The sequence below is a fragment of the Harpia harpyja genome, chromosome 6 (assembly GCF_026419915.1).
Source record: "Harpia harpyja isolate bHarHar1 chromosome 6, bHarHar1 primary haplotype, whole genome shotgun sequence".
Classification (NCBI taxonomy): Eukaryota; Metazoa; Chordata; class Aves; order Accipitriformes; family Accipitridae; genus Harpia; species Harpia harpyja.
Window position 1 is genome coordinate 69,538,315 of NC_068945.1, and position 27,578 is coordinate 69,565,892.

The window sequence follows — 27,578 nt, forward strand, 5'->3', positions numbered from 1 at the left end:
CTTTGGAAAGACCATGATTTTTTTCCAGCTGTGCTTAAGAACACCCAGGTCCAAAATAATCTTTCTTTCCTCAGCCTGTAGCACCTTGAGTCCTTACTGAGGTGGGACTGGGGGCAGGTGAAGGTGTTGCTCTCACTGGTAATGCAGCAGCTCCTCCCAGCGAATGGGCTGGGAAAACACCTCCCGCTCCAGCCAGAGTTCGTAGGAGTAGTGGAAGTCCTCGGGGAGCTCCAGCCGCTGTCCCAGCACGCTCTGCAGGCAGTTGTCCACCGGCGCAAACTCTGAGTCTTGAGGTTTGTCGTACCTCCGGCTGTTGAAGGCTTCGATGTTGGCTCTCAGAGTGCATTCTTCAGCCTGGAAATCCCATGGTCTGGCATCGATATCTACATCGAAGAAGAAACAAGACCAGAGCGTTGTGGAAAAAATAACTCTGATAAGGTTTGAGCAAAAGGAAGGATGAAGATCTTGCAACAACCACATGCCTGAATTGACCAGAGTATTAGCCAGTCAGTTATTCCTAATTATTATTCCTAATCAATTCCCATTATATATGCATTTTAATTTAAGGTAATTAAATGAAATATGTTAAAATCACTTGTAAATTAAGCAGAGTCAGAAAACTTCCTATAGAAATGCCATTATTTCCACTCTTCCATGTGCTTTAAGGACTCTCTAGAATTACCTAGCTCCTGCTTTTCTCAGAAAGGCCCCACCACTTTTACTGAAAATCTCCACAGCTGTCTGAACCAGAGATCAAGATTAAATGCATATAGCTACAATCCGGGAAGCTTATTATGAGCTACTGAAAACAAAGTTTTTTTAAAATTTGGACAGATTTAACTATGAATTATGCTGAAAAATCTAATAATTGGCTGTAATAACCATGATATTTTAAACATGTAATATTATGTAAACATGTAACATGGGAAAAAAAATTTTTTTGAAAGTTGGCCTTTATGAGCTCTAAATCCATATGAAATAGTCATTCGCTCCATAAAGGTTCAGTAAATTCATTGGCAAAGCTCAGCAACTCTCAAGGGAGGGAAAGGTCCAAGCTGAGTATCAACCCAGATATACAAAGATAAAAATAAACACTCCAGGAAAAACCCTTCCAGATTGTGTCTCTGAAAGCCAAGTGCTTCCCTGGCAAACTGTCCAGGTCAAGATGCAGTCTCTGCTAAGTAGCAAATTGTGCAATCAAGTGTTGCATTATGTTGCTGATTAACTCTTTTGGGGTAAGTGGGACACACAACAATTTATCCTTTGCATCTGTCTTAAAATTGCATTATTCTCAATATTGCCACATGAATTCAGTTGTTACGGCAAACCCTTGCTCCAGGGCAGGTGACGTAGGTAGTCGTCTTCTGCTGTTTTGGAGCATGTAGTGCTCAAGCTATTTAAGTCACCCAAGGCAGGCAGTATCCCATAGCAGTATCCCATTAGTGGCATAAATAAGCCCTGCTGCCATCTTCAATCCCACAGGGAACAATCAGCGTGCTGAGAAATGCAACGACAGGAGAGAAATCCCCATAAAAGAAAGGAAGTCCTCAGTCTTCCTCAGCCTTCCAGCCTTCCTGCTCTTTGGGTTTTGGGGGAACTCCACTAGCCCTAAATTGAAATTACAACTATTGAGTCTAGTTTTTTGTTCTTCTGAATTAATGTCATAGTGGTATCATGACTATCAAAAGCATACAAGTCTTCAAAAAATAGATTATATCTTTTACAGTTGAAGTTGAACATCCTAACATAATTATAATGCTTTTTTTCCCTTGTAAAAAAGTTAAAATGTTAGGCTTTTACTTCTTGCCCTGTTTTCTTTCAAAACAGGAATGCTACCCAATTTTTCTACTTAATCCTCATTAAAAAGAAGATACATGCAGAGCAAAAATTTAGGACTGTGTTATTAAGGCAAAAAGATATTTTAATACTTTCCCTTCTTGTCCTAACCTTGGGCCAGTTGTTGCAGCAGCTGGGGGTACTTACAGGGGAATAAGAGTATGTGGTCTCATGCATCCCATGGACTAATACATGAGGAACACCAGAAACTTCATGAGGCCCCTCAAAAAATACAGATTTAGACCACGTAAGAGCTGTTTAAATGGACTGGTACATCTAGTCTATGATTCAGAGTATCCGCACTGCCGGGATGTAACTGCTGTTGTTTCTCAAGTGCAAACTGCAGAGCTATCAGTCAGGTTTTCACTCCATGGCCATCCTAAGCACGCACATTTGGTGCGGATACCAGGACAGTTTAATGGCGAAAGTGATTTGGGAATGCAAAAGCGCAGGCCTGAGCTTGGTGGAAACTCTCATCTTGGAGACCTGAGCTGACCCTGTCCCAGCCTGGTCTGATTATTCCCACCTTTCCTCATGCAATCAATTTGTTCCCTCCTAATGCTGCTGAATGGTGCCTTAAAGCTTCTGAAAAAAAATCTCCCAATACCGACCCAAACAAGTTAATGGGATCGTAACAGGTCAAACCCCCTGTGAGCTGATTTCAATTCCGCACGCAGAGAGGATGCTTCCCTGGCACTACTCACCATTGCCATAAGCCCAGTCATCGTTCATGCGATGCCGCACCTTCTGGTAAATGGCAGACATGGTTTTCATGTTGCTTTTTCTCCACTGACGCCCCAGGTATTTGGTCTGGATTTTCAACAGTTTGAGGACATACAGCTGCATCATGGCCTGCTTCACCTTCAGAGCTCGTTTCAGTATTGGGGCCGACTTAAAGACTACCAGCATCTGTCAAGGAATCAACACAAATTAATGCAACGTGCTCAAGAAAGCCACACAAGTACTGTCTGCGCAGCTTCGGGCACTAACACCTGGCCATGTATGGTACAAACCCCAAGCAGGTAGAACAGGAGTGTTCAGCATAACCAGAACTTGCTGCAGGGAGCTTGAGGGTCACAGAAATAAGTATTATTTAGAGAAGAAAAAGTATTTCTGCATTTAAGGCTCAACCCGTGAAAGAAAAATGGGCAGATTATGAAGGAGCAGAAGCCCCAGAACTGCCAGAAGAAACTCTCTGCAGGGCTGAAGCCATGCAGCGTAGAGCCTGGGACACGCTCAAGGTGCAACACTGGCAGCCCATGGCAGGTCTCAGGGAGACGGGACATCACCTTACCATTGTCCTCGAGTGTTTCCACTTGGTCAGCTTGTTGAGGATCCTCAGCAAGTTAATGCAGGAGAATAAATTTCTCCAGCAGAACTGGTTGTTGTCTCCGGCTTCCTGCAAAGCAGAGAAGGAAAAGTGTAACCCTAACTGCAGCGTTCAACGGCACCACCAGAGAGATGTCCTTGTGCAGAAAGTCTTTCTTTTTACTATCTGCACAAGTCTTATTTCCGATGGAGAGTGAGCAGCGGAGCTACCTCCTCACTTGGGTTATCATCATGCTGCTGACAAGCCAACAGATTCTGGGGAAAACCATTCTGAAAGACCCAGATGTAATCAGCGTTTTAATTTGCATTTAGGTTTAGAGTAAAAGCTAAGACAAATCACACTATTTCATCATGGGAAATATATATTGTGGTAGGTTTGTATTCGTTGTTTACAGTCAGAGAGCAAATTACAGCCTAGTGATCACCACTGCTTAGAGAACAGTTTTTGTTAATTATATCAATTAATTCATAAATTACCACATGCTTAGAGGACATATTACAGACAAATAAAAGGAAATTGCATAACAACACAGGATGACAAACAGCAGCATTTATACCAGGAGGGCAAGACTTTTCTGTAACAAAGATCCCCTCCAGCTTAAGTGCAGCTGATATATTATTTTAAATATTAGCTGAATGTAAGCACCCTCAGCTCCAGCTTGCATAAATATTGGCTGTGGTACATTTGAGCAGTAATTCCACCACTACAGTAACTTGCTTTATGTTTGTACAGACTGAGCACAGCAGAAGTGTCCCACAAATAACCTATTTGGGGATGAGAGCGGAAACAAGTGCTGCTTAATTTATAAGCCACTTACAGCAAGCTACAGCCTTAACAACTCATGGCAAAAACTGCAGCCTGGTGCATGATCCAGGTTCTGGGCATCCTCGGGATGAATTTGGGAATGACCCCAGGGAGCCCCTTCTGTCAGAGTGTCTAATCCAGCTTTGAAACTAGATTTATCCAAGAAAATCCCACCAGCATAATACCTTTGCTCTTAAAAGCAAGCACCAGACCTACCATTTCAGTAAGTGGGCAAAATGCTATTGCACATATAATTTTTAGAGGCCAACAAGGAAGTGCTGCTGACTTACTTCATTTAATTCTGGGATTTGGTAAAAGTCACTCTGAGCAAATGCACTTTTCTGCCAGCAGAGGCTACGTCTGTGCTGGAGGCTCCTGCGCACACAACGGAGCTTGCACAGCAGAGCGCAGAGGTGGGATGTCACCGAGATGTCACCGAGGTGCTCGCGGATGCTGCGTGCAGCTCTGGGGGTACCAGCTCAGGAGCAGTGCCCGTGCGGTTTCATATCGGTGCCCAGTCCTAATCCGCTCCCTCTGCACCAAGTAGTTTTTCCAAAAAGACCCCAGTAGAATAAACTAATACCCATTTCATAGGCAGCCGGATTTATTTTTGTCACCAGTCTGATGTTGTCTCCATAGCTTCAAGTAAGTAAGAGTCCTTCCACCAGATTTATGGAAGGAGGGAACAGGCTAAACAGACTTGAATCCCCCTTTTACCCCCATCTCCTGTTACCCTCCCCATGCCACCACGACACGGTGCAGCAGGGTCCTCTGCAGCCCCCTCCCCAAACACGGGGAGCTGGAGGGGAGCGACAGCCCCATGACAAGTCAGGGGAGATGGGGATCGGCAAGGAATCGAAGAGACTGTCCCACAACAGGGTGGGTGAAGCCCCCGCTACCTCGCTGGGACTGCAGCCACTCCTGATTTACACCGTTACCCCACAGCCTAGGGGTCCCTCCGCTGGAGACAGCACTGCTGAACTCATCCTGGTTTTCCATGGAAGTAAACCAAACACACATGATTCCGCGTTCAACCCACTGAAAGCATAATCATCTGTTATATCCGCTAAGAAATGTGTTACGGCTGGGCTGTTAAAATCACTGCATCAGAGTATTAAAAAAAAAGCTAAAACAACACATAAAATGTTGGCTGAAGAAACATAAATGCGTATGCCTCAAGTCCCAGGGCATGTTTAATTTCGATTAAATCCTTACATTCATGGATATCCTCCCAAGGACAAACACACATGGTAAAATTCAAGTTGCTTTCTGCATATTTTCTAATTAAATTAGTCTCCCTTGAGGCTAACATCCATGTCTGCTGGAGGAAAGCGATGAAGCACTGTCGTTTAATGCAACAGCTCCCAAACAGGGGACCAGACCCTATTGCGAAAGGGTAACTGGGAATATTTTCCCCCCCAAAAAGTTCAGTCTTCTCCTCCAGTCATAAAGCTTAGCGTGAGGATAAGGATTAGCATGAGCCATCGGAATGCTGAGCGACATGTCGCTAGATGTCCCCATCGGGCCAGGATACGTCGGTGGGAGCCTGGCAGAGCTGGACGGGCACCGAGCCTGGCCGGGACACCCAGCCTTCAGCAAGTAGCCCATGGACCAGCACAAAACAGGGGACTGATCCCATTAATAAGGAGGGAGGTGATGTCCAGGAGCTGTCACTCCGAGCAGCCACCCAAAAGAAGGCAAGAAGCGCTGGCAGAAAGGCATGTGGGACAGCGGTGGAGGACCGAGCCAGCACGCTGGCCACACGTAACGATCCCACACCCACCCGCACACGCTCCACAGATGGGTTTTTTTATAAATTTGATCTGGCATAATCAACTCACAGCAGGAATTTGCATCGCAGTGGCACATCAGAAATGCTGTGTTTACAGATCCAATAAAACCAGTTTGGCTGTCCTGGCTGACCACAGCCTTGGAGGGATTTGTGAGCAACTTTGGCTCATAGAAGCTAGGGAAAATCTTTCACTTTATTTTAATGATTTTAACCTTTACACGGCTAAGGAAAACAACATGGGATTAAGTTTTTAGCAGCCAGTCAACATGAGATCATCCCTGCCTGGACTGGTTTTGATCAGGCTCCTTCTTAATGATTCCTGCATCATTTGGGGTCTCCCTTCCCTCTGATCCCCCTCCCTGTTAACCCCAAAGCTTGTCCCTGCTCTGCGCCCTGTCTGAGTCCAACCTGCTCTGCATTTGAATTATTGCAGTCATGAACCTGCCAGCATTAATGTCTCATCTGTAGTTCATATATTCACACAGCCCATCGCACTGGCCGGTCTCCATAATACTTAGGCTCCTCTCTGCAGGGAATTTGGTTCATTCCTTCATCTACTGGCATCTAACTAAATATGAGTGCTCAGAGCAATCTAAACCTTGGAGGCAACAGCCTCTGGGCAAATCCTTTTTAAAAGCAGGATCTCTCGTTTGGAGGAGTGAAAGGGAAAACTCTAAACCCAACTATTTTTATGGGGTACACGATGCCAGCAGTGCCTCCTCCTCACCTCCCCATAGCTGATAGCGAGTCAGAACAGTGATGGGAGGAATTTTCAAGTCTGGAGGGGAAAAAAAGTCTAATTTTGGAAAGGTTGGGGGTGCAGAAAAAGAAGACAGAAAAAAAGGAAACAAAAATCATTCCTCACACTCTCACATACAGCAATACTGGTTACAAGGACCCTTTCTGTGCTGCTTACCAGGCTTTCTGCAGTGAGCTCGGGCAAATCATAGACTGTACAATGCGGATAATCCAGGACAGAGATGCTGTGGAAGACAGGAAAGAAGGGACTCATTAAGAACCAGATAAATATGAAACCAACTTTTTAAGATGATCTATGTGATTATGCCCAGCAATCTGTAACGTCTTCCTTCCCTGTGCTGGGGTTTGAATTGCAACAGCAGCGCTGCCTGATGCAGCAAGTAGTTTGGATGGCTAGCAATGCCATTTCCAGCGAGCCACGTTGGACACGCGAACCAGCCCGCAGCTGGTGCTGCACAGAGGTGCCTCCCTCCTGCATTTCCGAGTGCACAGACGGCATCCAAATGGGCTCCCAGCCTCACCGCTGCCTCACGTCTCAGCTTAATGGAGCATGTCGATTCCTCTTGGCTCCGAAGCACATCCTGAACGCATTAATAAGGACTCGAAGGATTTGGATCCATTACGACATGACAGATTAGTTATTCATATGCATATTTTTAAAAAGGAGAAATAAAACAAAACAGATCTTAGGTTAAAATGGAGACATCTGATTATCAGCAAGAAAATTCACAATGAGGGCATCAGGTCTTTCAAAGCCCTCCAGGCCTATTGCCTTTGTAAAAGTAGCCAACAAAAAAAACCCCCGTAAAATATACATAATGTATGTGTAGATGCACGCACTTGCACTGATGCTCTCCGTGCCCTGAGACATGCACCAATCTAAAACGAAGCATGCACTATCACACAGCTTCAGTTCTTGAGTTCCTTCTTGTTTGCTATTTCTTGCTTTTAAATTCAGCAGCTGAGCAACAAGCTGACTTGTGACGATCACTGAGTCAGAGGCAATCCATGATGAGACCCAAGGTCAGGAGATACCCTAAACCAGGCTTCATTTAAAGCATTTGGCCCAGGAAGGGCTTGTCTGACCACAAGGACAGATGCTTCTCGCTGGCTCCTACCCATCATAACCCTAAAACTGGAAGCGCCGTGCAGGTACAAGCAAGAGGGCTCAGAGGGAGCCAGCTCAGGATCAGGAGCCCCACAGCTCATTTGCCGCATGTCATCACCGTACTGGCATCGCTTCTGATATTTCGTGTTGCAGCATCACTGGACTCGGGTCCATACATCTGAATGTAACAAAATCCTGTGATCCTTTTTGCAGTGCAGTGCCTGACATCGTTTGCTGCTATCTGACAAACAGATACTCCAGGCTGGGCAAAACAGCTAAACCTCCCTGATCAGAGCATCGACCAGAGCATTCAGCTGCAAATCCTACCTCATTTCACAGGAGCATATCCTGCCTGTGAAACCTCCATCAAAAAGCAGGGGAGGGAGCCAAGTGCTCCTGGGCTACGTTTCCTCCTCACTTATGGGCCTTTGAAGCACAGGACCAGAAGTGGAAATGTTTATCAGCATGGGAATTAATACATTACTTTCTATTTTTCCATGCGTGCCTTCTCACACATACACAACCATACCATGCAGGAAACAGACCAGCTTAGACATGTGGCTCAAGAGCAACAAAAAGAGCCTCAAAAAGCAACAAAAAGGATCTTTTCATCATTCCAACAGCAACATCCCCTGTGGCATTCCCCTCCAAATGGGGAAATCTTACCCAGTCCTACTGAGTCATGAAAGAGTTGTGCTCTTTCGGTTCTTACACTGACTTGCAGTAGTCCAGCTAGTCCCTCTACAGACTCAAAACGGGGCTAGTGTCTTTCTCAAATCAGAAGTAAAAGGCAGTGACAACTATGCAAAACCTGAAGAAGTCAGGAAAGCTGAATTATAGCTATAAAAAGTGGAAAACACCTAGAAGACTCTACCCCATCTAGCCTTTTTGAAGCTGTGGCCCACAGATGCGCGGTGGCACTGGAATGCTTTCCAGGAGTCCACGTAAAGATGAAAACAAGCCTACTGTCAGCAAGGGAGACAGGTCTGCCTGTATTTTAGTAGTCCAGTGAGAGACTGGAAACCCCCCATCCAGTCCTCCTCATTAAGCAGAAGGGATTTGCTCCCCTCCAGAGTATTCCTGTAGTGGAGAGCATACTGCCCCAAAGCCATGCTAGGGACCAGAGGCCACTTGGTCCCAGCACATATTTACGTGTCGGGGTTCCTCATGCACAAAGCCTCCCTGCTCCATCATCTCTCTCTTCCCCAGAAGCGGCTGTACCTGTTTTTGGCAGTGATATAAGACATGATGTTTTGGTTGAAGAACTTCAGGATCAGCGGGATGCAGTTGGCAAACACCAAATGTTGGGACACGTACTCAAACTGAGGAAGAGAAGTGAAATGGGTCAACGTTAGCTGGAACAAGTGGGAGCATCACCTGAGAATGGAAACCCATTTCCAGCCAAAAGCAAAGCAATCCTGATGGTTTGCTCTAGACACCTCGCAGACCATCTTCCCCTTGCAGAAGTCTGCTGTATAAGGCTTGCATCATATACAGCAACTCCCACCAGCTGGAAAACTCTACTTGCCATAGAGTGGACCCACAAACTTTATGGCAGTAGTTTAGGAATAGCTGCACCTAATGACTGCAGTGTAGCTTTTCGAGATAAAAATCTGTGGCAAAACAGTTTATGGGGAAGAGGGAAGGAAGAGATGTAGCTATTATATGAGAAAATACAAAATCCCTATTGCTGTCACACGCTAACCCCAGTCCCCTTACCTTCATACATGCTTTTAATTTCTCTCCCCTCTAAACATTAAATGGTCTGGGTATGTATGGCTGCATAATACAACAAATCTCTACTGTCCTCTAAAGAGACAGACACAAATAGCAGCAATATCCTATCCCATGCCTCTCACTAACCTGCAATCAACATTCCAAATTTGAGAGCGAAGAAACAGTTTGTTCCTACACGTCTTGTCTCAGCCTGGTACAAGCTGTCGACACTCGGTACGCCACCGACGACACACTGCTGCCGTTATTTGCAAGTGAGTAACTGGCAGTCCCTGCTAGCCAGGATCCGAGATGCTCTCACTGCTTTGAAATGCAGCTGCCACTGACTAGTATGTTATATAGGATCTGACCAAAGATAATGCTGAACTGCAATAATTTGATGGCATTTCTCTGTTGGCATAAGAAATGCCAAATCTCAAAACAGAACCAAGACAAAAAAACCCCATGATCTGTGTTGGTGCGCAGGTCCGTGCAATTGCTGCTGCACCAACGTGGCAGCCGGCGAGCACAGGGTGACCCCAGCAGAGCCTGGACCAGCCACACTCTCTGTTACCCTCCACGGCTTTCTGGAAACATCGTCTCAGCCCCTGCAGTGTTTTTTTGGGGTGCCCCCTGAGACCAGCTTTGGCACTGAAAGAAATTATGATGGCTTACCCAAAATCAGACACAAAAGCAGAATCAGGGGGGGAAACCCCACAGCTTTCTCCAGACTTAGCACCAGACTGCAAGGGTCCTCCTGCCACGGAGGAAGAAGTGAGAGGAGCCGTTTTGGGGGTGAAGCGAGAAAATTTAGTGAAGGGACGTGGGGGGATCCAGAACAAATGTAGGATTGTAAAAACGTGGGGGTTTGTTTATCCAATCCAATATATGGATTTATATTTATCCTCAGATAAATATTAGTGGCTTCATAACACAGATGGATTTGTACCATGCTGAAATCTTTAAAAAGAAAAAAAAATTACAAAACACTAATTGTTTGTCTTGCAGAATGAGTGGAGAACTGGGCCCAGGCCACAGCTCAAATCAGTCCTCGGTCTTTTTTTAATCAAGGAAAGCCCTCATGCGGGTACAGTTTGATTGGTGCCATGTAGATGAAACAAAAATCAGATTGCATCTAGGACCCAGACCTCCAGGCTCTGTTGAAACTGGAGCCCCAAGAACTTGATCCTGCTGAGGGACAGAGGACCAGATTAGTTGACCTCCTGAGGTCCTACCCAGCACTATTTCTGGTCACTGGAGAGGAGACAAAGCAAAAGAGGGTCTTGTCTAACCCCCATCCCCTTCCCCCTTCTGCCAGGGAGGCTCATGCTCGTGATAGCTCCTAAATTTTAACCTGATCAGCCACCGTGTGAATTTTTCCAGAAGTCTGAAAACTCCTTCCACGTGAGTGGAAACAATTCTGTCAAAACACAGTCAGAGATATATTGCAGGCAGGTTATCCCTGCCTGAGTAACCCTATACAAATTCTGGCCCGGGGCTAGGGTTCCCCGCTACAGACAAGCTATCTGCAGCTCCTTGTGGAAACCCTTCCTGGTGAGGTCTTTTAGGAGAGCGTTTATCAGGACACACCGGCTTGGCAACCCTTCTCTACGCTCACCTGGTAGATGTGGTTCAGCTTGAAGTGCTTGAGGAGCAGCAACAGCAAAGCCGAGATGCTCTTCACGATGATCTCTTTGTGTCTGTTCACATCAATCCCCAGTTTCATGCTCTGAAGAACAGTGATGCTGGGTTGGAGGGAAAGAAGGTAACAGCACAGTGGGTATGGGAGCAAGGAGGACTAAGGGACTGTTGACTTCGTATTCATCTGGACAGGCTCTACAGAAACAGGGACCTTCGCTTCCCCCTGGGACTCCTATTTCCATCCTCTCCTGCCTGGTGACACCAAGTGTGTTCAAAAATGGAAAAAAAAGCTGATTGCCCTCCACCAGCAATCCTGGGGGAGCGGTATGAAGGACACCTGCCATATGCTCACATATCTTTATGATTTGTGTCAATTAGCATGATTTTATGATTTGTGTCACTTAGCTAGCAGAGCACAGCGGCTGCCGACTGTGCTCGAATTGTTACGCTCCTAAAAAACCAGCATCAATTCCTTGGCTTTCACCTCTCTGCCCTGGTGGCAACAGTAGCTTGCACCTATCCAACGAGACATCCCCAAATCTGGAGCCCCCCGAACTCATTGGCAAACCCCAGCTCTCCTGCTCAGTCCAAGACTTCGTGGCAAAACTGGGATGGCTGGTGGCCACATCCTCAAGGACTTACGGCATCTCTTCAGGCAACACGTCTGCCAGGATGTTGATGGAGTCGGTCTTGGCTTTAGAGGTGGGCGCTGCAGCAAGGAGGATCTTCAACAAAGCTATCTGCAGAAGAGGGGATGCGTGGAGGGATGCTCCCAGGAAGGAGCATTCCTTTCTTCTCCTTCACTTGCTGAAACTGGGCAACTTCAAGCCAACTCTATAGGGTTTCACCAGCCCAAGGTCTGCTCACTGTGATGGACCAACTATGCCAAGGCTCAACCTCTCCTTTTATACCCTGGACAGACAGACCGAGTGTGGGCAGCATGGCAGCTCTGTTTTAGCCTTAAGGCATCATGAGCAGCTGATCTCTAGTAGTATGGATAAAATAATGCAAGGGACACCTGGAGCTTAATGCATTTAAATCTGTGTTCGTCTCTCCCTACAGACAGAGTGCACGTGACCCAGTTAGCATCTTAGAATCACAGAATCACAAAATGGTTTGGGTTGGAAGGGACCTTAAAGATCATCTAGTTCCAATCCCCCCTGCCATGGACAGGGACACCTTCCGCTAGACCAGGTTGCTCAAAGCTTCATCCAACCTGGCAATGTAGCTGAATTTCAGGACACACATTGTATTCCTCTGGGAATCTCCTGGGGCCATGGGAAGGCCACAAGGGATGTCCCTGTAAGGAAGGTCATAACTTACAGACTCTCTACAGTTTGAATAGCTGTTGAGAGCACAGCCAGGTTGGAAGAGCCCTGAAGGTGTTAACACCTTGTTTGCTGAGTGACGTAAAGCACGATGATGGTTTAGTTCGGTTCCTGGCCCAGCGAGCCATCACACTCAGAGATCAGCACGATATTGTAACAGGAAGTTAATCTCAGCAAGAAGGACAAAAGCTCAAGGGACAGTGAAGTCCATAGGTTGCTTCTTGAGGCCAGAAGTTAAGATGCCTGCATCAGTGTGTGACAACTTGCTGGTAAATACTACAGCTCACAGCTCAAGAGATGACACAGGGCCATGCCTGACTGGTTCCCCTCAGTGTCCGGCAGGCAGGAGCCAGTTTTGTGCTCCCACCAACGTGGAGGACTTTGTTCCTTGTTCCCAATCCTCCACACACATCCTGTTTTCCAACCACTGACCTGTCTCCAACCATTTGACCGTGTCCCTGGGTATCTATACCCCTTGATCCTCTGAATCCCTCCTCTTGGACTGCACTTTCCACCCAACTCTGCTCTGGATTCCCACCAAAATCTCACCATTCAAGTCCTGAACACACCCCAGCAGCCCCGTGCTGAGCTCTGCAGCTCACAGATTGGCACCCTTCCCCGCTCAAAAGCTCTTCTTTACTTTTAAGAAACACAGGCTTACCATATACTGGGGGAGATTGTACAACATTGCTCGATACAAGATCTCACAAGGGGTTTCTTGGACTTCCTCTTCTCCCTGGCACAGAGAAACATTAGAAACAAGGGAAAATCAAGTATTTCCAGTCCACACACTTGAGATATATCAGTCACCTCCATAAAACCCAGCTTGGGGACTTAATGATGGACACAGCTGCATGCTGACTGCAGGAAGCTCCAGGCCTTTCTCCACTGCTACATACAATCAAGATAGGGACTTCTAGAAAAAAGAGCACCCCAGGTATGTCCTAAGGATCACAGAGAACGTATGGATTTCTATGACACCTTGGAAATCTTCCACACACCTATCTAGTGATGAGGTGCAGCAACTTCTTACCAGAGACATGGGGCACTTCTCCAGCTCCTCCTCGTTCTTTATCTGGACATCTGAGATGGAAACGTACTTGTGCTGACAAAATACACAGACAGAGGCAGAGCGATATCACAACTGAAGGATAAAACACAGTCAGTGATGATGACAACAGTTGCTGATTTCAGCAATATCCGAGTTAGGTGTATAGGTCACAGCAGATACATGGAGAACTCATCTTTGTGTGGGACATCCCTCTGTCCCTGAAGCCCCTCAACACATCATGCCTCTGATTACTTCCACCTACTCCTTCTAGGATCTCTCTGTAAGTAAATGGAGAGGGACAATCACCTCCAAAAGGCAATCCAGACCTTAGATAGGGTCAGTTGGCCTCTGGAGGTGTCTCACTCCACATGGAGCACTGCAGGAGCCAAGGCTAGCCATGCTTCCCCCTGGGAACAGCACAGGTCTCGGCATGTATGTCCAAACCTATCTCTGAAAGTCTGTCGCCTTCAAAGCAAATGCTCACCGGGATGCAGAAATGCTCTACCTCGGATAAAGGGAAAGTCCAAGTGCTGGACAATCTACTTGGAATGCAGTGAGGACTCAGTTTTCCATTTTTTGCCCCAATTCCTGCAAGAAGCTCCAGAAACTTTTCCTGTGACAACTAACAAGAAGGGATCTTCTTACTCCCTCCAGTAACTGTGTTTCAGCCAGAGGTTAGACGTGAGGATCCCACACCACATGTGGGGGATATCCAGCCCCTCTCAGCTGTTCAGATCTTGACTGGATTTATCAGATTGACTTCCAAAGGCAGCGAGAGCAAGAGCTCAGACCAAAGGCATTGCTGTACATCAGCTGAAGAGGAGCAGAAGACTAAATTCACATGAAACATTTACTGCGGGCTGAGAGCATACATCTGAGGAACGTGAAACCCGTTATAAGTTCTGTATCACAAAGTTTATGCGTATGAGACTTGATGCCCTGCAATCCCCCTATGGCCCTGGTGACCTTGGCCAAAGATTTCCCCACTTCCATGAGATCCCCACAGGTCCGATCCCACCTCAGACCATCTGCTGAGTACCAGGGAGCAGAAATAGCAAAGGATGAGTTTAGACAAGCTGACTGTCGCTCAGCGAGGCTTTCTGGGCTGCTTCATCCAAGTGCTGCGTGTGGATCTACCATCTTACCTGCTTCAGTGTCTTCACGCTTTCATGGATGGGCCGTGGTAGCCCTATCAGGGTTTCGGTGTCTCTGTGGGGGATGAAAGAAGGTAAGTACGAGGCTGAGAAGAAGATCTGGGTTTAACACTTCCATGTCATACAAGGTAAAAGAGGGAGCCTGTAGTCCACTGAATCTACGGAATGCGTCCCAGATGGGTCAGGAATCGGGAGGGGTGTTGGCGTGGGCTGCCCATCCTCCCACCTCCTCCCCAGCAAAGCCTGCACAAGAGAGGGGCAACATCAGGGTGAAGAATTGGGGTGAAATCAGGTCTCTGCATGGAGCCAGCTTGAGCCCAGCACTGCACCTAAAAACGAATGTACCCTGCTGGGCCCGTGCCAGGATGACTCTGCACCTGCAGCTTGATTTATTCACAAACTGGGTAATTTGCTGTGGATACCAGATTGTCCCAACTCCCTCCCGCATCAAACCAGTCTCTGGCTTGGGCCAGGGGGTCACTTATTCTGGGCTAGGTCTGATTTTTATTAGAAAGAGGTCCTTGGAGACCAGCAACTCCAAGAACATGTTTTTATAACACCAAGTGCACTGCTGCAGCTCCAGCAAAATCCAGCATTGCACCGCATCGTCCTGAGCATGCCTTAGGCTGGCTGAGTTGAGAAAAACCTAAGCTCTGTGGATACCTCCCACCAGCTAAACTGCACTGATGGGAGCTATGAGACAGACTCACTGTCCCAGCGTGAATCCGATGAATTTGTTCCTGCTTGCTTCCAGGAAATGCTCGATGTCTTTCTGTCTGATGGAGCAGGAGAGAAACAAAAGCAAGGAGAAGGTTGGAAAATAGACATATACCAAATCACAGCCTACATGGCTCAGAAAGGCCAGCAAGTGTGAGACCAGCAAGAACCTTTGAGCTTTCTAGGATTGATTTCTAGAGGTCTTAATGGCAGTGGGCTAGAGTCACTATTGCTCTCGTTGGTTGGGAGCAATGTGAACCAAAACCATTTGTATTTGCTGTGCAACTCCATGGGAGTGTGCAAATGGAGAGGAGTTCTCTACGACCAGCACCTTTTTAATCCACCTTCTGTGCTCCTAGCACATGCATCTTCAAGTGGCATCTGCTCGCTTTGAGCGAACAAATGTTGTCTCCGCAGTCTGGCAGAGCACGTGCTGCTCCAAGAGAGCAAGCTGACATCTTGTCCACCTTGGGCATCTTTCATGAGAACTGGTCAGGGTCTCAGCACTACAAGTAGGACATGAACCATGAGCCAAGGCTCTCACAGGCAGAAGCAAACCCAGCTGGATATCCAGGCACCAGCCAAGAAAAACAACGGTCATTTGATTTTGAAGCGGAAAGCATTAAGTTACGTGAAGTAAGGTGGCACTGCATGTGTGGAGACCCACATGGGAAACCGATTCTTCCCGTGTCCCTGCAAGGAGCGTTCTGCATAGACACACTTAACCCTGTCACTGCTCCCACATCAAAAAGATGTATTTGCTCCTGTGATTTAAAGATACTGAATTAAATCCAGGCTTCAGATCAACAGCGAAAAAAACTTGCATGGATTAGAGGGAAGGGGACAGAGGATTTCACTCTCTTTTCCTAATCCTTCCTCTGTATCACATGTAGCAGAACTGGTCTTAGGAAGGGAAGGCACCAACTTCTTTATCCTCAGATGTTTTTCTCCAATTTCTTATCTTAAAGCAAGGCCATTCAAGAAGGCTTCATCTGGCAACACAAGAGTCCCAGTCAACAAGCAAGAGGCAATGTCATTAACCAGTTCCCAAGATGATTAGCCTAAGACCTTGCCCTACCAAGATCCATTGGTGCCGCTTTGGAAAGCTGACCCTGCTCCCGCAGCACTGCAGCACAAGCCTCCTTCCCAGTACAACCTGGGATGTCCAAAATGGGATCGCCACTTATTGGCCAAGTGTGGCCATGCTTGGTTTGTAAAGCCTGGGGAAGAGCTCAGCTAAACCCAGTCCAGAAAGGACCAACCAAGACAAAATAAGAAGGGGAGTCACTTCAATTCAACTTGTCAGAGGCCAACAAACTTGCCACAGACTGATGTTCAGCCTGCAGTGAGCTCCAGGACAGGTAAGGCTGGGAAGGACGGCAATGAAACCAGATGGATTTACCTGACTTTGGGGGCCCAGGGGAGCCCTTTGGGGAATGACACCCTTTCGATAGGTGGGCGCTGAGCAGGCATCGTGGGGATAATCGCGTCCCGCTCCATCAGGTCCAGTTCCCCCTCGATCCCGCTGTCCACGTCATCGTTCTCCTCTTCGTCAATTCCTGCTTCATCATTCTTGAAGGGGTCTCTCTCGTTGTAGATATCCAAACTGTCTTGCTTCACCAGGGGCTGCAGCAGAAGGGGAAGGAGAAATTCAAGTCACTCCATGCACTTCATTTCCCTCCCAGCTGCTGGCACCAGGCCTCTCCATCCTGGAAGGATCATGCTCCCAAGATGCTCCTCAGGTGAGGCTTTGCTTCCTAGCTGTTGCCACCAGAGCCTGGACAAGGAACAGCCCCCTGTGTACCTCTAACCTTGCTGTTCTTGGAGATGTGACCCCATTTTCCACCTTAACTTTTGGAGCTACCATCTGACATCTCTGCCCTAGCAAAAGAGGTGTTTTCATCCTCGGACCATAACACAGCAACTCTAAGAGCAGAGCTAAAAAAAGACAAGCTTGCTGTGAGCAGTTTGCTCCTCAGTGCTTATCAGCCCTTTGCCATAGGGTCAGGATGTCCTCTTGCTTCCTCCAGATCAAGTGCATCGCAGGGCTGATCTGCCGCAGCTCAAATTGGTGGATGGAAAACTGGACATGAGCCAGCAATGTGCACTCACAGCCCAGAAAGCCAACTGTATCCTTGCATCCTTGCATAACAAGAAGCGTGACCAGCAGGTCAAGGGAGGGGATTCTGCCCCTCTGCTCCGCTCTGGAGAAACCCCACCTGCAGTACTGCGTCCAGCTCTGGGGTCTTCAGCACAGGAAAGACAACAGACCTGTTGGACTGAGTCCAGAGGAGGGCTGGAGTGATCAGAGGGATGAACACCTCTCCTATGAAGACAGGCTGAGAGAGTTGGGGTTGTTCAGCCTGGAGAAGAGAAGGCTCCGGGGAAACCTTCTAGCAGCCTTCCAGTACCTAAAGGGGGCTTATAAGAAAGATGGGGACAAACTTTTTAGCAGGGGCTGTAGCGATAGGACAAGGGGTAATGGCTTTAAACTAAAAAAGGGGAGATTCAGACTAGATGCAAGGAAGACATTTTTTTACAATGAGGGTGGTGAAACACTGGCATAGGTTGCCCAGAGAGGTGGTCAATGCCCCATCCCTGGAAACATCCAAGGTCAGGTTGGACAGGGCTCTGAGCAACCTGGTCTCGTTGAAGATGTCCCTGCTTATTACAGGGGGGTTGGACTGGATGAACTTTAAAGGTCCCTTCCAAACCAAACCGCTCTGTGATTCTGTGAAACTGGAACACACAGGAGCACTTGCTGGGGGAAAAGGAAACACGCTCCCAAGCACAGGCTGGCATCCTTGAACGGATGATGGTCCCCACTGGAAAAGCGTCCTGGGCTGCGTGCGTGGAGGATGAACCCGCTCTTACCCTCCGGCTGCGGTGACCACGCTTCTGCTGCTGCTGCTCCGTGAGCTCGATGGAGTAGGTGGGAGGCGAAGCGGCGCGCATGCTGCGCATCACCTGGATGCTGTCCTCTGGCAAGGGCGGCAGCCCCAGCTCCTCCCGCTTCCTCATCTTCATCGCCTGCAGGGCTTCAAATCCACCCAGCGTGAACTAGGGACCAACAAGAGAGGTGAGAGAGCGGGGTGCGGACCTCCCACCTGGACTGCATGGCTCTTCTGGGTTTCCAGAGGAGCAGAAGTTTGAGGCCATCAAACTGGAGAGCTGAGGATGAAGAAACCACATCACTGGTTCATTCTCCAGAATTCTCCCCCAGCCCATGTCCTCTGCATGGCTCAGCCCACCCTCGTCCCAGAAGGAACTGTTTGCCTTGTGTCAGCCTCTTGTGCCATCCTAAATAACCTCATTACAGTTGGATTGAACAGTGGGGAACATCCAGGCTGCATTAGCACTACTCCCAAAATGACCAGTTTCTGGAAAAAGGAAGGGTTTGCACCCACCAGAAGCACCTTCCAGAGCAGGAGCAGGACCTTCTTCATGGGGAAGTGTGGAGCGTGACCACTGCAGAACTTGGTCACCATTGTGAAGAGCAGAAGAGCAAAGGGCTCTTCAGTGTGCACGGGGAAACCTGGTGGAGAGAGGGACCAGAAGCAGGTTCAGAGCAGATCCCCCATCCCTGAGGCCTCACCGCCGGTCCAGCACGATGAAGGGACCTCCTTAGGGCACAATGAACTTTGTGGCTCACTCAGCTCCATCCTGAAGGTCTCCCGGCAGCTTTTCCACTCGGGGGGATCCATCTCCTGCTCCACACGGATGTTCTCCACCATCAGGTACATGACACTGAGCAGCACCCTGCCGGGACAGCACGGCAGGCAGGTGATGCTGCCAGCGAGAGGACACTTCGTCCCCCCCCACAGCCTCCACCCAACGTGCTAGCGGGGGGCAGAGAGGAGGTACCTGAGCTCCGTGCTGTCAGCCAGCGAGATGGCCGGCTTCCTCAGGGCGCTGCTGCAGGCCTGGCTGTTGCTGCGGGGAAGGGGACGAGCTCAGTGCCAGCCACTGGGCACGGGTTGCTCCTCACCCTGACTCCCAGCCTATGTCTGCAGCGGTGGAAACACCACGCCGGGGGACGTGCTGTGGCTGTGGTACCCCCCCTGGTCCTCAGTGAGGAGGAGGAGGAAGGAGAAAGAAGAGGGAGAGAGGGATGGGGAGAAAGAAGATGAAGAGGAGGGCAAAGAGGATGGAAGAAGAGGGCAAGGAGGATGGGGAGAAAGAAGATAAAGAAGAGGAGGGCAAGGAGGAAGAATAAGATGAAGAAGAGGACAAGGAGGGTGAGGGCAGTGTGGGTCCTCTCACTCAATCTCCATGTTGAGGAGCTCCAGGAAGGCAGTGAAGGTTCCCAGCCGGTACAGGAGGAAGCTGTTGTGCCGAGACCAGTGCAGAACATCCCCTTCATTATCACAGTCTCCGAAGACACCTGGAGAGGACCAAAGGGAGGCACTGGTTAGGGGGGAGTTGCCTTTGGACCCCTGGAGCACACAGGACCATCCCAGGAAGGAGCTTCACTGCACCGACCTGGCACAACCCCAAGAGAAGGCTTCTCCCAAGCCCCCATGCCGAAGCCAGGCAGTGGATACACAGCCACATCCAGACACAGGGGATGTGGTCCTTACCCTGTGCCAGGTAGAGGATGGCACGTGCTACTTTGAGCCGCTTGTCCCTGTTGACCACCTCCAGCCCATCCAGCAGGCGCATGACGTAGGCCTTCTGCTGAGCCCCATCCAGCTCCAGCCACCTTCTGCCCTGCACTGGAAAGGGGACACGACAACCAGCCAGGTGCCTCCCCGGTGGTCCCGCTCTCACCCAGGGGGGCTACCCCGAGCCCTGGGGTGCTGAGCCCAGAGCTGGTACCTTGAGCGTGAAAATCCTCCTCGAAGCATCTCCTGTTGGTGCTGAGCTCGGGCTCCTCGGTGTAGCTGTACAGTTCTGATGGAGAAAGGGGTCAGCAGGGACCCGGAGGGGTGTCACCCTCCTCCTCATCACCAAATTCCTCATGGGGCTCTGAAACATCCCTACGCTCCCACGGAGACACGGGGCAGAGACCTAAACTTAGCCCTGAGCTCTTCTGCAGCTCCAAGGGGCATCTTGGAGCCACCCAGTGCTACCAAACTCATCATTTTCATCCTCGTGTCCGGGCTGGGCTGTTCCCACGCTCCTGCCCACAGCAACAGTGCTCAAGCTGCATCTGTTATTTCATAGGTGCTTTTGGGGGGGGGGGGGGGTAATTTTCTGTCCCAGTGATGGCAGTTTGCAAAGGGAGGGACTGCAGGAGCACCCAGGCAAGACCTGCACTGATTTCACACACCCAGCAGCTCAGATATTTTGGGAGCTGCAAATAGGGGCTGGACTTGGAGGGAGACGATGTTGTGCCTGTTCCTATATAATTCCTACCTGTTACTGTATAATTCCTATAGGTCCTATGGTGCTGAGCAGCACCATGGGGGACTGAAACAGTCCTGCAAGGGAGGAGTAAGGGTCCCTCGAAGAAAAAAATGTGCTTTAGCTGGGCCAGCTCGCACAGCTGAGACACACACAGCTAAAAATAGCCTCTTAGCTGGTTGAGATATGCTTGGGACCCCGAGGGTTACGGGGCAGAAGCAGCCGGAGTCGCTGCATGGCAGGAAAATAGAGGACGAGGACTCGACCTGTCGTGGCACCCACGATAAAGGGTGACACTTCCCAGCCTGGGCTGTGCCACCGGGCATGCCACCCATCCTCCCACCCCCTGCACGCCCATCATCGTGTCCCGGGTAATTCGGAGCACGGGGTAATCCCCGTGCCCCCACACCTCCCTTTTGCTCATCCCCGGGGAGCGAGTGGTTCTCTATTAATAAATCCCTCTTGCTCTATTACAGCAAGGATGATACCACTCGATATCCATCCCGATTCCTGCTCGCCCGACTCCCCAAGGGATTTTTATTTTTTTTATTTTTTTTTTTTTTCCCTCCCCGGCAGGCACCTATTAATAGCATCCCAGCACCCAAACACCATTTCACCTGCTAACTCGGCGCCGTGGCTGTCGGCATCCCTGTATTCGAACTCCAGGTTGGGGCAATCCACCGAGCCCTGTGGAGAGCGGGTTGGGATTAGCGGGGGGGGCTGGCGCATCCCCATGGATATTTCGGGAGGCAGGATGGCTGCCAGCGCTCTCAGCCTTTGCATTAAAGCTCCTCCAGCCACTGGAGCAGCGACTCGTGCACAGATGATCCTGACACTGGTCTCCAGGGCTCAAGCAGGACATCCACGCGAGGCTACTTAAAATACGGTGCAAATTTGGAAGGCAAATGTAAAAATAGCATTTCTCAAGTCCCAGGGAAAGCAGAGGCAGGACCCGAAGTGCCAGTGAATATTCGGTGCATTTCAGAGCCCCAAATAGGCTTAAAAACAAAGTCTGGGGGCTGGTTTGAAGCAAAGGTGCCTGGGAGGATGCAAACCCCCTGTGCTCGGTCCTTAGCATCCCAGATCCGACAGCTTTCGGGGCCGGGCTTTGCCCTTTCGAAGCCGGTAGGATTGTGGATCTCCCCCTCCTCCCCTGCGGATGGGGAACTGGAGCATGAAACTTCGCCGGAGGATTACGGCAGGGCAGGGAGCAGGCGGCTGCAGCCAGACGAGACCCAATGCTGGCATCGTGCCGCCGTGCCCCGGGAAGGGAACACATGAATGGCTAATCAACTAAATTAACATAATTTCTCATTCTGAGTCCCAGCATCCCTTCTCGGCAGCCAGGCTGGAACCGATGCTCATCGTCACGATTAATATTGATGACCCCGGAGGACGCACAGCTCCGAGCTGAGCCCAACTTGCTCAGAAAACGTTGGTTTCTCACCCAATTTTTGCAGCCAAGCCGGCAGGGCGGTTCGAGGAGCTAAAGCCGAGGAGGAATTTGGCGAAGCGCGTGCAGCGCTAATCCGCTTGGTGAGGCCGAGCCAGAGGAGAAAAGCAAACCCCAAATTCACGGGCAGGTCTCGGGGGCCGCAACTCGGGCACTGTCCCCCGGGGAGAAGGGACCCTTTTTTGGGTCAGCCGTCCCCAAGGAGCCCCTCGAACCGCAGCTCCTTGGTGGGGAAGCGAGGTTTTTCCCATCCTCTGCTCACGGGGGGGTGTCCCGTGGTGGCTTTACCGTGGCTGGGGACATCAGTCGTGGGTCGGATCCTGGTGACCTCAGCCCGGTCCTGCTTCCCCCGCCTGGCACCCACGAAAAGCCGGACGGGTGCAGCCGGGGCAGAGCAGCGGCGGTGATGGAGCCCCCGGGGTGGGGGAGCGGAGAGGGGGGATTAGTGGTTGGGTTATTTGGGCAGGAGGGGCGAAGGGTGGTGGAGGGGACTGCGGCCCCTGGACGTGGTGGGGGGGTAAGTGGGTGCTTGGAAGGTGTGGGGGAGCCCAGGGCCAAGCTCGGACCCCAAACGCCTGCTGCCAGCTCTGGGGTGGGGGTGTCAGTGCCGGGGGCAGCTTCCCTGGGGATCCCCACTCCAGACTGGGCAGCAGGACCCCACAACCCCCCCCCCCCCCCCAGGGTGGAGGTGGCGGGGGGGGGGGAGTAAACGCCCAGGACCGGGACATGCCCCAACTCTGGATCCGGCTCTTTCCAACGGCGGCCTGGCAGGAACCCCAACCCCCGGGGCAGGGACACCCCTCCCCATCTGGGGTGTCGTCCCCCCCCCTCCAAAAGCGGCGTCCAGAAGGAACCCCCGGGGCGAGGAGGTGTGTGACACTACCGCCTCCCCCCCACCTCCCACCGCCCCGGTCTTACCTCGGACTCCTTCCGCTGGCTCCTGAAGAGCTCCCGGTTCTTGGGCTGGGGTTGGGGCTGGGGCTGGGCCGGCCGAGCCCTGCCCGGTCCCGGTCCCGGTCCCGGTCCCGGTCCCGGTCCCGGCGCCGCTCCGCCCGCCGCCTCCATCCGCTGCGGCCCCCTCTGCAGCGCCGCCGAACACGTGGGGGCCGGGCCCCGCGCCACGCCCCTCGCCACGCCCCCCCAGCGCCTCCATTGGTCCGCCGCTCCTCGGGGCGGGGCCGGAGGATACATTGGGCGGGGAGGAGGGCGGAGCCAGAAGGGTTTTTTTGGGGGGGGGCGGACGACACAGGGGGGGTGTTGGGGTAACCCAGGAGGACTTGGAGGGGTGCAGGGTACCCTCGGGTTGGGGGGGTGCTGGGAACAGGGGGTGCTGGAGGAGGGGGGGGGGCACACACGGGACATGGGGTGTGCCTGGAGGTGACAGGTTTTGGGGGGGGGGTTATGGGGTGCGGCAGGGGTGATGAGGGGGTGCTGGGTGCAAGAGATGCTGGGGGGGATATGGGGGGTGCTGGGAGGGGGGCTTTGGGGTGTCCCTGGGGGTGCTGGTAAGAGGGGGGGTCCCTGGTAACGGGAGGGGGAGGCCTGGGGGTACTGGGGGGGGCTATGGGGTGCCCCTGGGGGTGCTGGGCGTGGGCTATGGGGTGTCCCTGGGGGTGCCACAGAGGGTACAGAGTGTCCCCAGGAGTGATGGGTTGGGGGAGCAGGGGGGTGCTGGGTGCAGTACGAGGTGCCCGTGGGGCTAATGGGGGGTGAGGGTGGGTGGCCATGGGGGTGCGGGGGGGGGGGGCTGGGTCCTGCTGGCACCTGGGGGGTCAAGGGTCGGCATTCCCCAGGCACCCCCCCCAGCATCACCTGTTGAGTCGGGTTGGCCAAAGCCCCGTTACCACGATTTTGGTTAAAAGCAGCTCCTGGGGGCCTGGAAACCAGGGGTGGGAGAGATGGGGGGGACTCCCTCCCTCCCTCTCCACCCAATATGGGGGGGGGGGTGTTTGCTTTTGTGGGGGGACTATTCAGGCGCGCGGCCAGGGAGGTGCTGGACACCCCGTCTTGGTGCCGCTCGTGGTCCCCAGCCACTGGAAAACCAAAGTCTTTCGGTCGGTATTTCTCTGCGCTGGCCCGGCAGCGTTTGCAGCTCTGCAGCAGGGAGGTGACAGATCAGGAGCAGAAGAGATAACGGGATTTTTTTTCTGGCACCGCTCATCCCCCTTTCCTCAAGGACACATCGGCAGCAAGAGCCAAAACAGCTGCCCCGGAGCCCAAACAGCCCCGGCTGCCCCAAGGATGTGCGGCCGCCGGAGCAGATTTTCCAGCCGGGTTTTATACGGCAGCAGCGGGAGCTCGGGGTTACGGCACGGCACCGGGTTTGGGTACAACCTCCCCATCCCCAGCCCAGGGCATCACCATCCCTCACCCCCTCGTTGTACCCCCAGCCCCAAAACCTCCCCATCTGCTCCTGCAAGTCCTGAAAGACGCTCTCGAGAAGCTGAGTTTTCCAATGTTTTATTTGTGTTTTGAGATTACAGAGTCTTTATTGCTGATCTAATACAATCACTCAGACATTAATATTTAAAACATCCTTTTGAAAATGTTACGTTTGCAAAGTTTTCGTTTCGTCACTGCAGGCTGATGACAGGTTTTGTCTTATTATTTCTAAAGTTCAGAACAGAATTAATTTCCTTATACAATTTTGCTGGTGTTACCTAAATCTCCTTTTTCCTAATTCTTTAAAAATGTGTTACATTAAAAAAAAAAAACAACAAACAAACAACCCATTACACATTTAATTTAGAGATGATCACAGAATATGATTCCAGATTGATTAGGAAAAAGCCAAGCAAGCAAAAAGCTTACAGAGGAAGCAGAACGACATGGAGAAGAGCTTTAAAAATCGAGGTGGGAAAAGCCAGTTGGGATTTTATTATTAATTTTTTATTTTTCTCCTATCTACCTGTTAGATAAAACGGGCTTAAAAATCGGCACGAAGGAATTCACGGATGAGGACAGCACCACCGTATGCTGCGCAAGCGACAGACACGGGGGAGGTAAGCGACTGCGTGAGCTGTACCGAAGGGTCACGCGAATGGAGAGGGATTTTCCTGGGGCAGAAGTGGCTGCGGTTGGGATGCCTGTTTTCCAAAAGCTGCCTTGCTCAACGTGACCCCGCAACCGCGTTTCACCTCGACCGAGAGCAGGATTTCACGCTGCGCCTCTGCAGAGAACAACAGAAACTCTGGGGTTTTGCTGTTGATGGAGACCAAGGTACTCCAGCACGGGGAAAGACCCAAATGTGACATTTCAAGTAGCTCAGGGGACTCTTCCCAAAAATCCCAGGATCTGGATAAAATTCATGAGTGAGTAGAGATTATTTTGAGTTTGTGGTTAGTGATCAGTCTTATCAGTCTTCTCAAAGCTCTAAGGTATTCGCAAGGTCTTCTCAAAGTCTCCTCAGAGCCTTCTCAAAGCCCTAACGTCTCCTCAAAGTCTCCTCAAAGGCCTAACATCTCCTCAAGGTCTTCTCACCGTCTTCCTTCTAGGTTTTGAGAAATTTCAAAGAGAAATTTGGAATATGCAAGCATACGAGAACGTTTGCTCCAAAGACGAGCAGCTTGTGGTCAAGCTGACTTCAGACCTTGGCATCAAGAGCCACGAGAAGGACTTGGCCACCAAGACCATAATTCCACAGTTTTTCCTTTCTTGTGCGTGAATGACCTGCCACAAAAGAGTTTTTCCTGATGGCAAAGAAGTCCGTGAGGACAAAACAAGAATCTGTAGCTGATGAGGAACTCGGATACCAAAGCAGCAACCGCAGGATAAAGGCTTTGTGCTCACGGGGTTGGGCAATTTTATTTTAGAAGGACCATGTTCTCCATGTGAACCATAACAGTGACTCCGATGAGACACGGAGACTTCGAAAGTCACCTGGGTAAGCGTGCCGTGCTGTCCACAGCGTACAGGTGGGACATCCTGGTCTAAAAAAGAGTAATGGCAAATTTGTTCTCCGTTGGCTCTGATGCATCAAGCTTTGAGGTGATCAAAGGGTTTTAGTGATGCTGAACTCTTCCCTGCACACAAAATCGGGGTGGGGATTACTCCGGCATACGTCTCATACACTCAAAGGGGATTTCCAGATTTTATCGTACAAATATTACTAGAAAATAAAACTCCAAAGATTTCCAATGAGGACTGAAATTCAGCTGGAGAAAGACCTCGCATGGACACGGGTCCTCCCAGCCGGGATGGCCGACGAGCTCTGCTTTGGGTTTGGAAGAGCTCCCCGACACGTGAGCAGCATTTGTCGGCAAGGTTGCAAGGCTCTTCCACCAGCACGGGCACACGAGGCTGCCCCGTAGCCCCACCGGGAATACAACTTTGGTTGAACCGTAGGAGGTTGGCACTCGTAATGTAAGCAGCAGGAAAATACTGCGGAGCTGTGATGAAGGGAGCGGTGGTGGGTCCTACCCCACCACCACCACGTCTGCCTCCGAGCGGGCACCGCTCTGCCCTCCCGGCTCCTTCCGCGTGCTAGGGGCTATCCCTGGCTGACCCTAACGACCGGACCCTTCGTTACAGCTTTCAGCAGTGCTAAGGCGAAGTTCACCGACTTGCTGGCAGAACCGTCCCTCGGCCAGGTCGGCAGAATTACAAGAGGTTTCTCCAGCGATCGCCGGCGAGATTTTACCGCTTCGCTGCCAAGGTGGCACCCAGCCGGTCAGCAGCGCCTGGAGCAAATGAGGTTTTTAGCTGCGTTGTCAAATGGCATGAGAAATGCAAACCCAGCCGCCCTCCGGCCGGCTCTCACGGCTGCCAGGATCCCACTCCACTGGAAGAAGCGCTGGGATGCGAAGGAAACCAAAAGCAACGTGCGACCTTGAAGTCAGATCCCACAGCTCCCGTCGTGCGCATCGGATTAACGGTGACAACGGACTACTCCAAGTACATCGCAGCAATTCGATTCCACCAGCTTCCCCCTCGCCTCCCTCATCCTCCCAGCCCCAAAAAAGAACAACCCAAAGAGAAAAATGAAACAAACGGAAAGAAATCCACCGTCTCCCAGTCCCACGGCAGTACGAACACCAGTGGCAGAGGCCGCATGTACAGTATTCTAATTTAATAAATAAATAACCTAAACACACTGTCTACTATGTGAGCAAGCCCAGCTCTAACTTAGGAAGCTTGCGCTGTTTCATCCTGTACAGTAGTTGAGAAAAGACTTGGGTTCTTGTTCCTCGCGATTCTCCGGGATACAGCAGCAGGAACTTAGTATCTGGGGAAAAGAAGAGAAAATGAGGTTTCGTGAGGTGCTGGGGAAGAGACGCGAAGCTCCCCCAGCATCAACATGGTGTATTTTGGGAGGGGTAGATAACAAGAAAAGAAATTATTTAGAAAGGGACTCAGTCCTCATCTCCTCCCCCACAAATACCACATTATATTTAGCCGCCTGCCCTCGCTGCTTGAACACCATCTCTCGCTTCGAGTACGGGAAGGGGAAAATTCAACGGCACCCGACTGATTCAGGGACCGAGTCCCACTGCTCTGCAGCAATGTCTGTTCAGAAACTGGGGAGGATGCGCTAAAGGAGCAAAAGC

General features: G+C 50.7%; 2 protein-coding genes across 5 annotated transcripts in view; both read right to left on the minus strand.

Annotated features, from left to right (window-relative positions):
• Window positions 1-54: 54 nt before the first annotated feature.
• On the minus strand, window positions 55-23,134 carry STRIP2 (striatin interacting protein 2). 2 transcript variants are annotated; one of them, XM_052789981.1, is made up of 21 exons: window positions 22,951-23,134; window positions 21,197-21,266; window positions 20,052-20,126; window positions 19,814-19,948; window positions 19,497-19,617; window positions 19,098-19,166; window positions 18,886-18,992; window positions 18,641-18,768; window positions 18,108-18,293; window positions 16,636-16,859; window positions 15,227-15,292; window positions 14,508-14,571; window positions 13,345-13,416; window positions 12,973-13,047; window positions 11,626-11,723; window positions 10,961-11,087; window positions 8,851-8,951; window positions 6,679-6,745; window positions 3,131-3,235; window positions 2,541-2,745; window positions 55-383 (listed from the first exon to the last, which is right to left on the minus strand). In XM_052789981.1, the coding sequence occupies exons 1-21, from the start codon at window positions 23,095-23,097 to the stop codon at window positions 133-135; spliced, it is 2,493 nt and encodes an 830-aa protein (XP_052645941.1). In that variant the 5' UTR covers window positions 23,098-23,134; the 3' UTR covers window positions 55-132. The 2 variants fall into 2 exon arrangements, with proteins under 2 accessions (XP_052645941.1, XP_052645942.1); XM_052789982.1 differs by lacking the exon at window positions 15,227-15,292.
• Window positions 23,135-24,480: 1,346 nt separating this feature from the next.
• AHCYL2 (adenosylhomocysteinase like 2) overlaps window positions 24,481-27,578 on the minus strand; it is a 109,253-nt gene continuing 106,155 nt past the window's right edge. For all 3 annotated transcript variants that reach the window (XM_052788874.1, XM_052788875.1, XM_052788876.1), the window contains exon 17: window positions 24,481-27,256. In XM_052788874.1, coding sequence (XP_052644834.1) covers window positions 27,250-27,256 — 7 coding nt within the window. In that variant the 3' untranslated portion in view covers window positions 24,481-27,249. The remainder of the gene's footprint in view (window positions 27,257-27,578) is intronic.

What these genes read in the sequence shown, in the direction of transcription:
- STRIP2 (XM_052789981.1), bottom strand. Translation starts at nt 23,097, where the DNA reads ATGGAGGCGGCGGGCGGAGCGGCGCCGGGACCGGGACCGGGACCGGGA. An exon ending in GCTGACAGCACGGAGCTCAG is followed by an intron (nt 18,993 to 19,097) that starts GTACCTCCTCTC and finishes CTGTCCCGGCAG; the next exon opens with GGTGCTGCTCAGTGTCATGT. An exon ending in ACAATCTCCCCCAGTATATG is followed by an intron (nt 11,724 to 12,972) that starts GTAAGCCTGTGT and finishes CCTCTTCTGCAG; the next exon opens with ATAGCTTTGTTGAAGATCCT.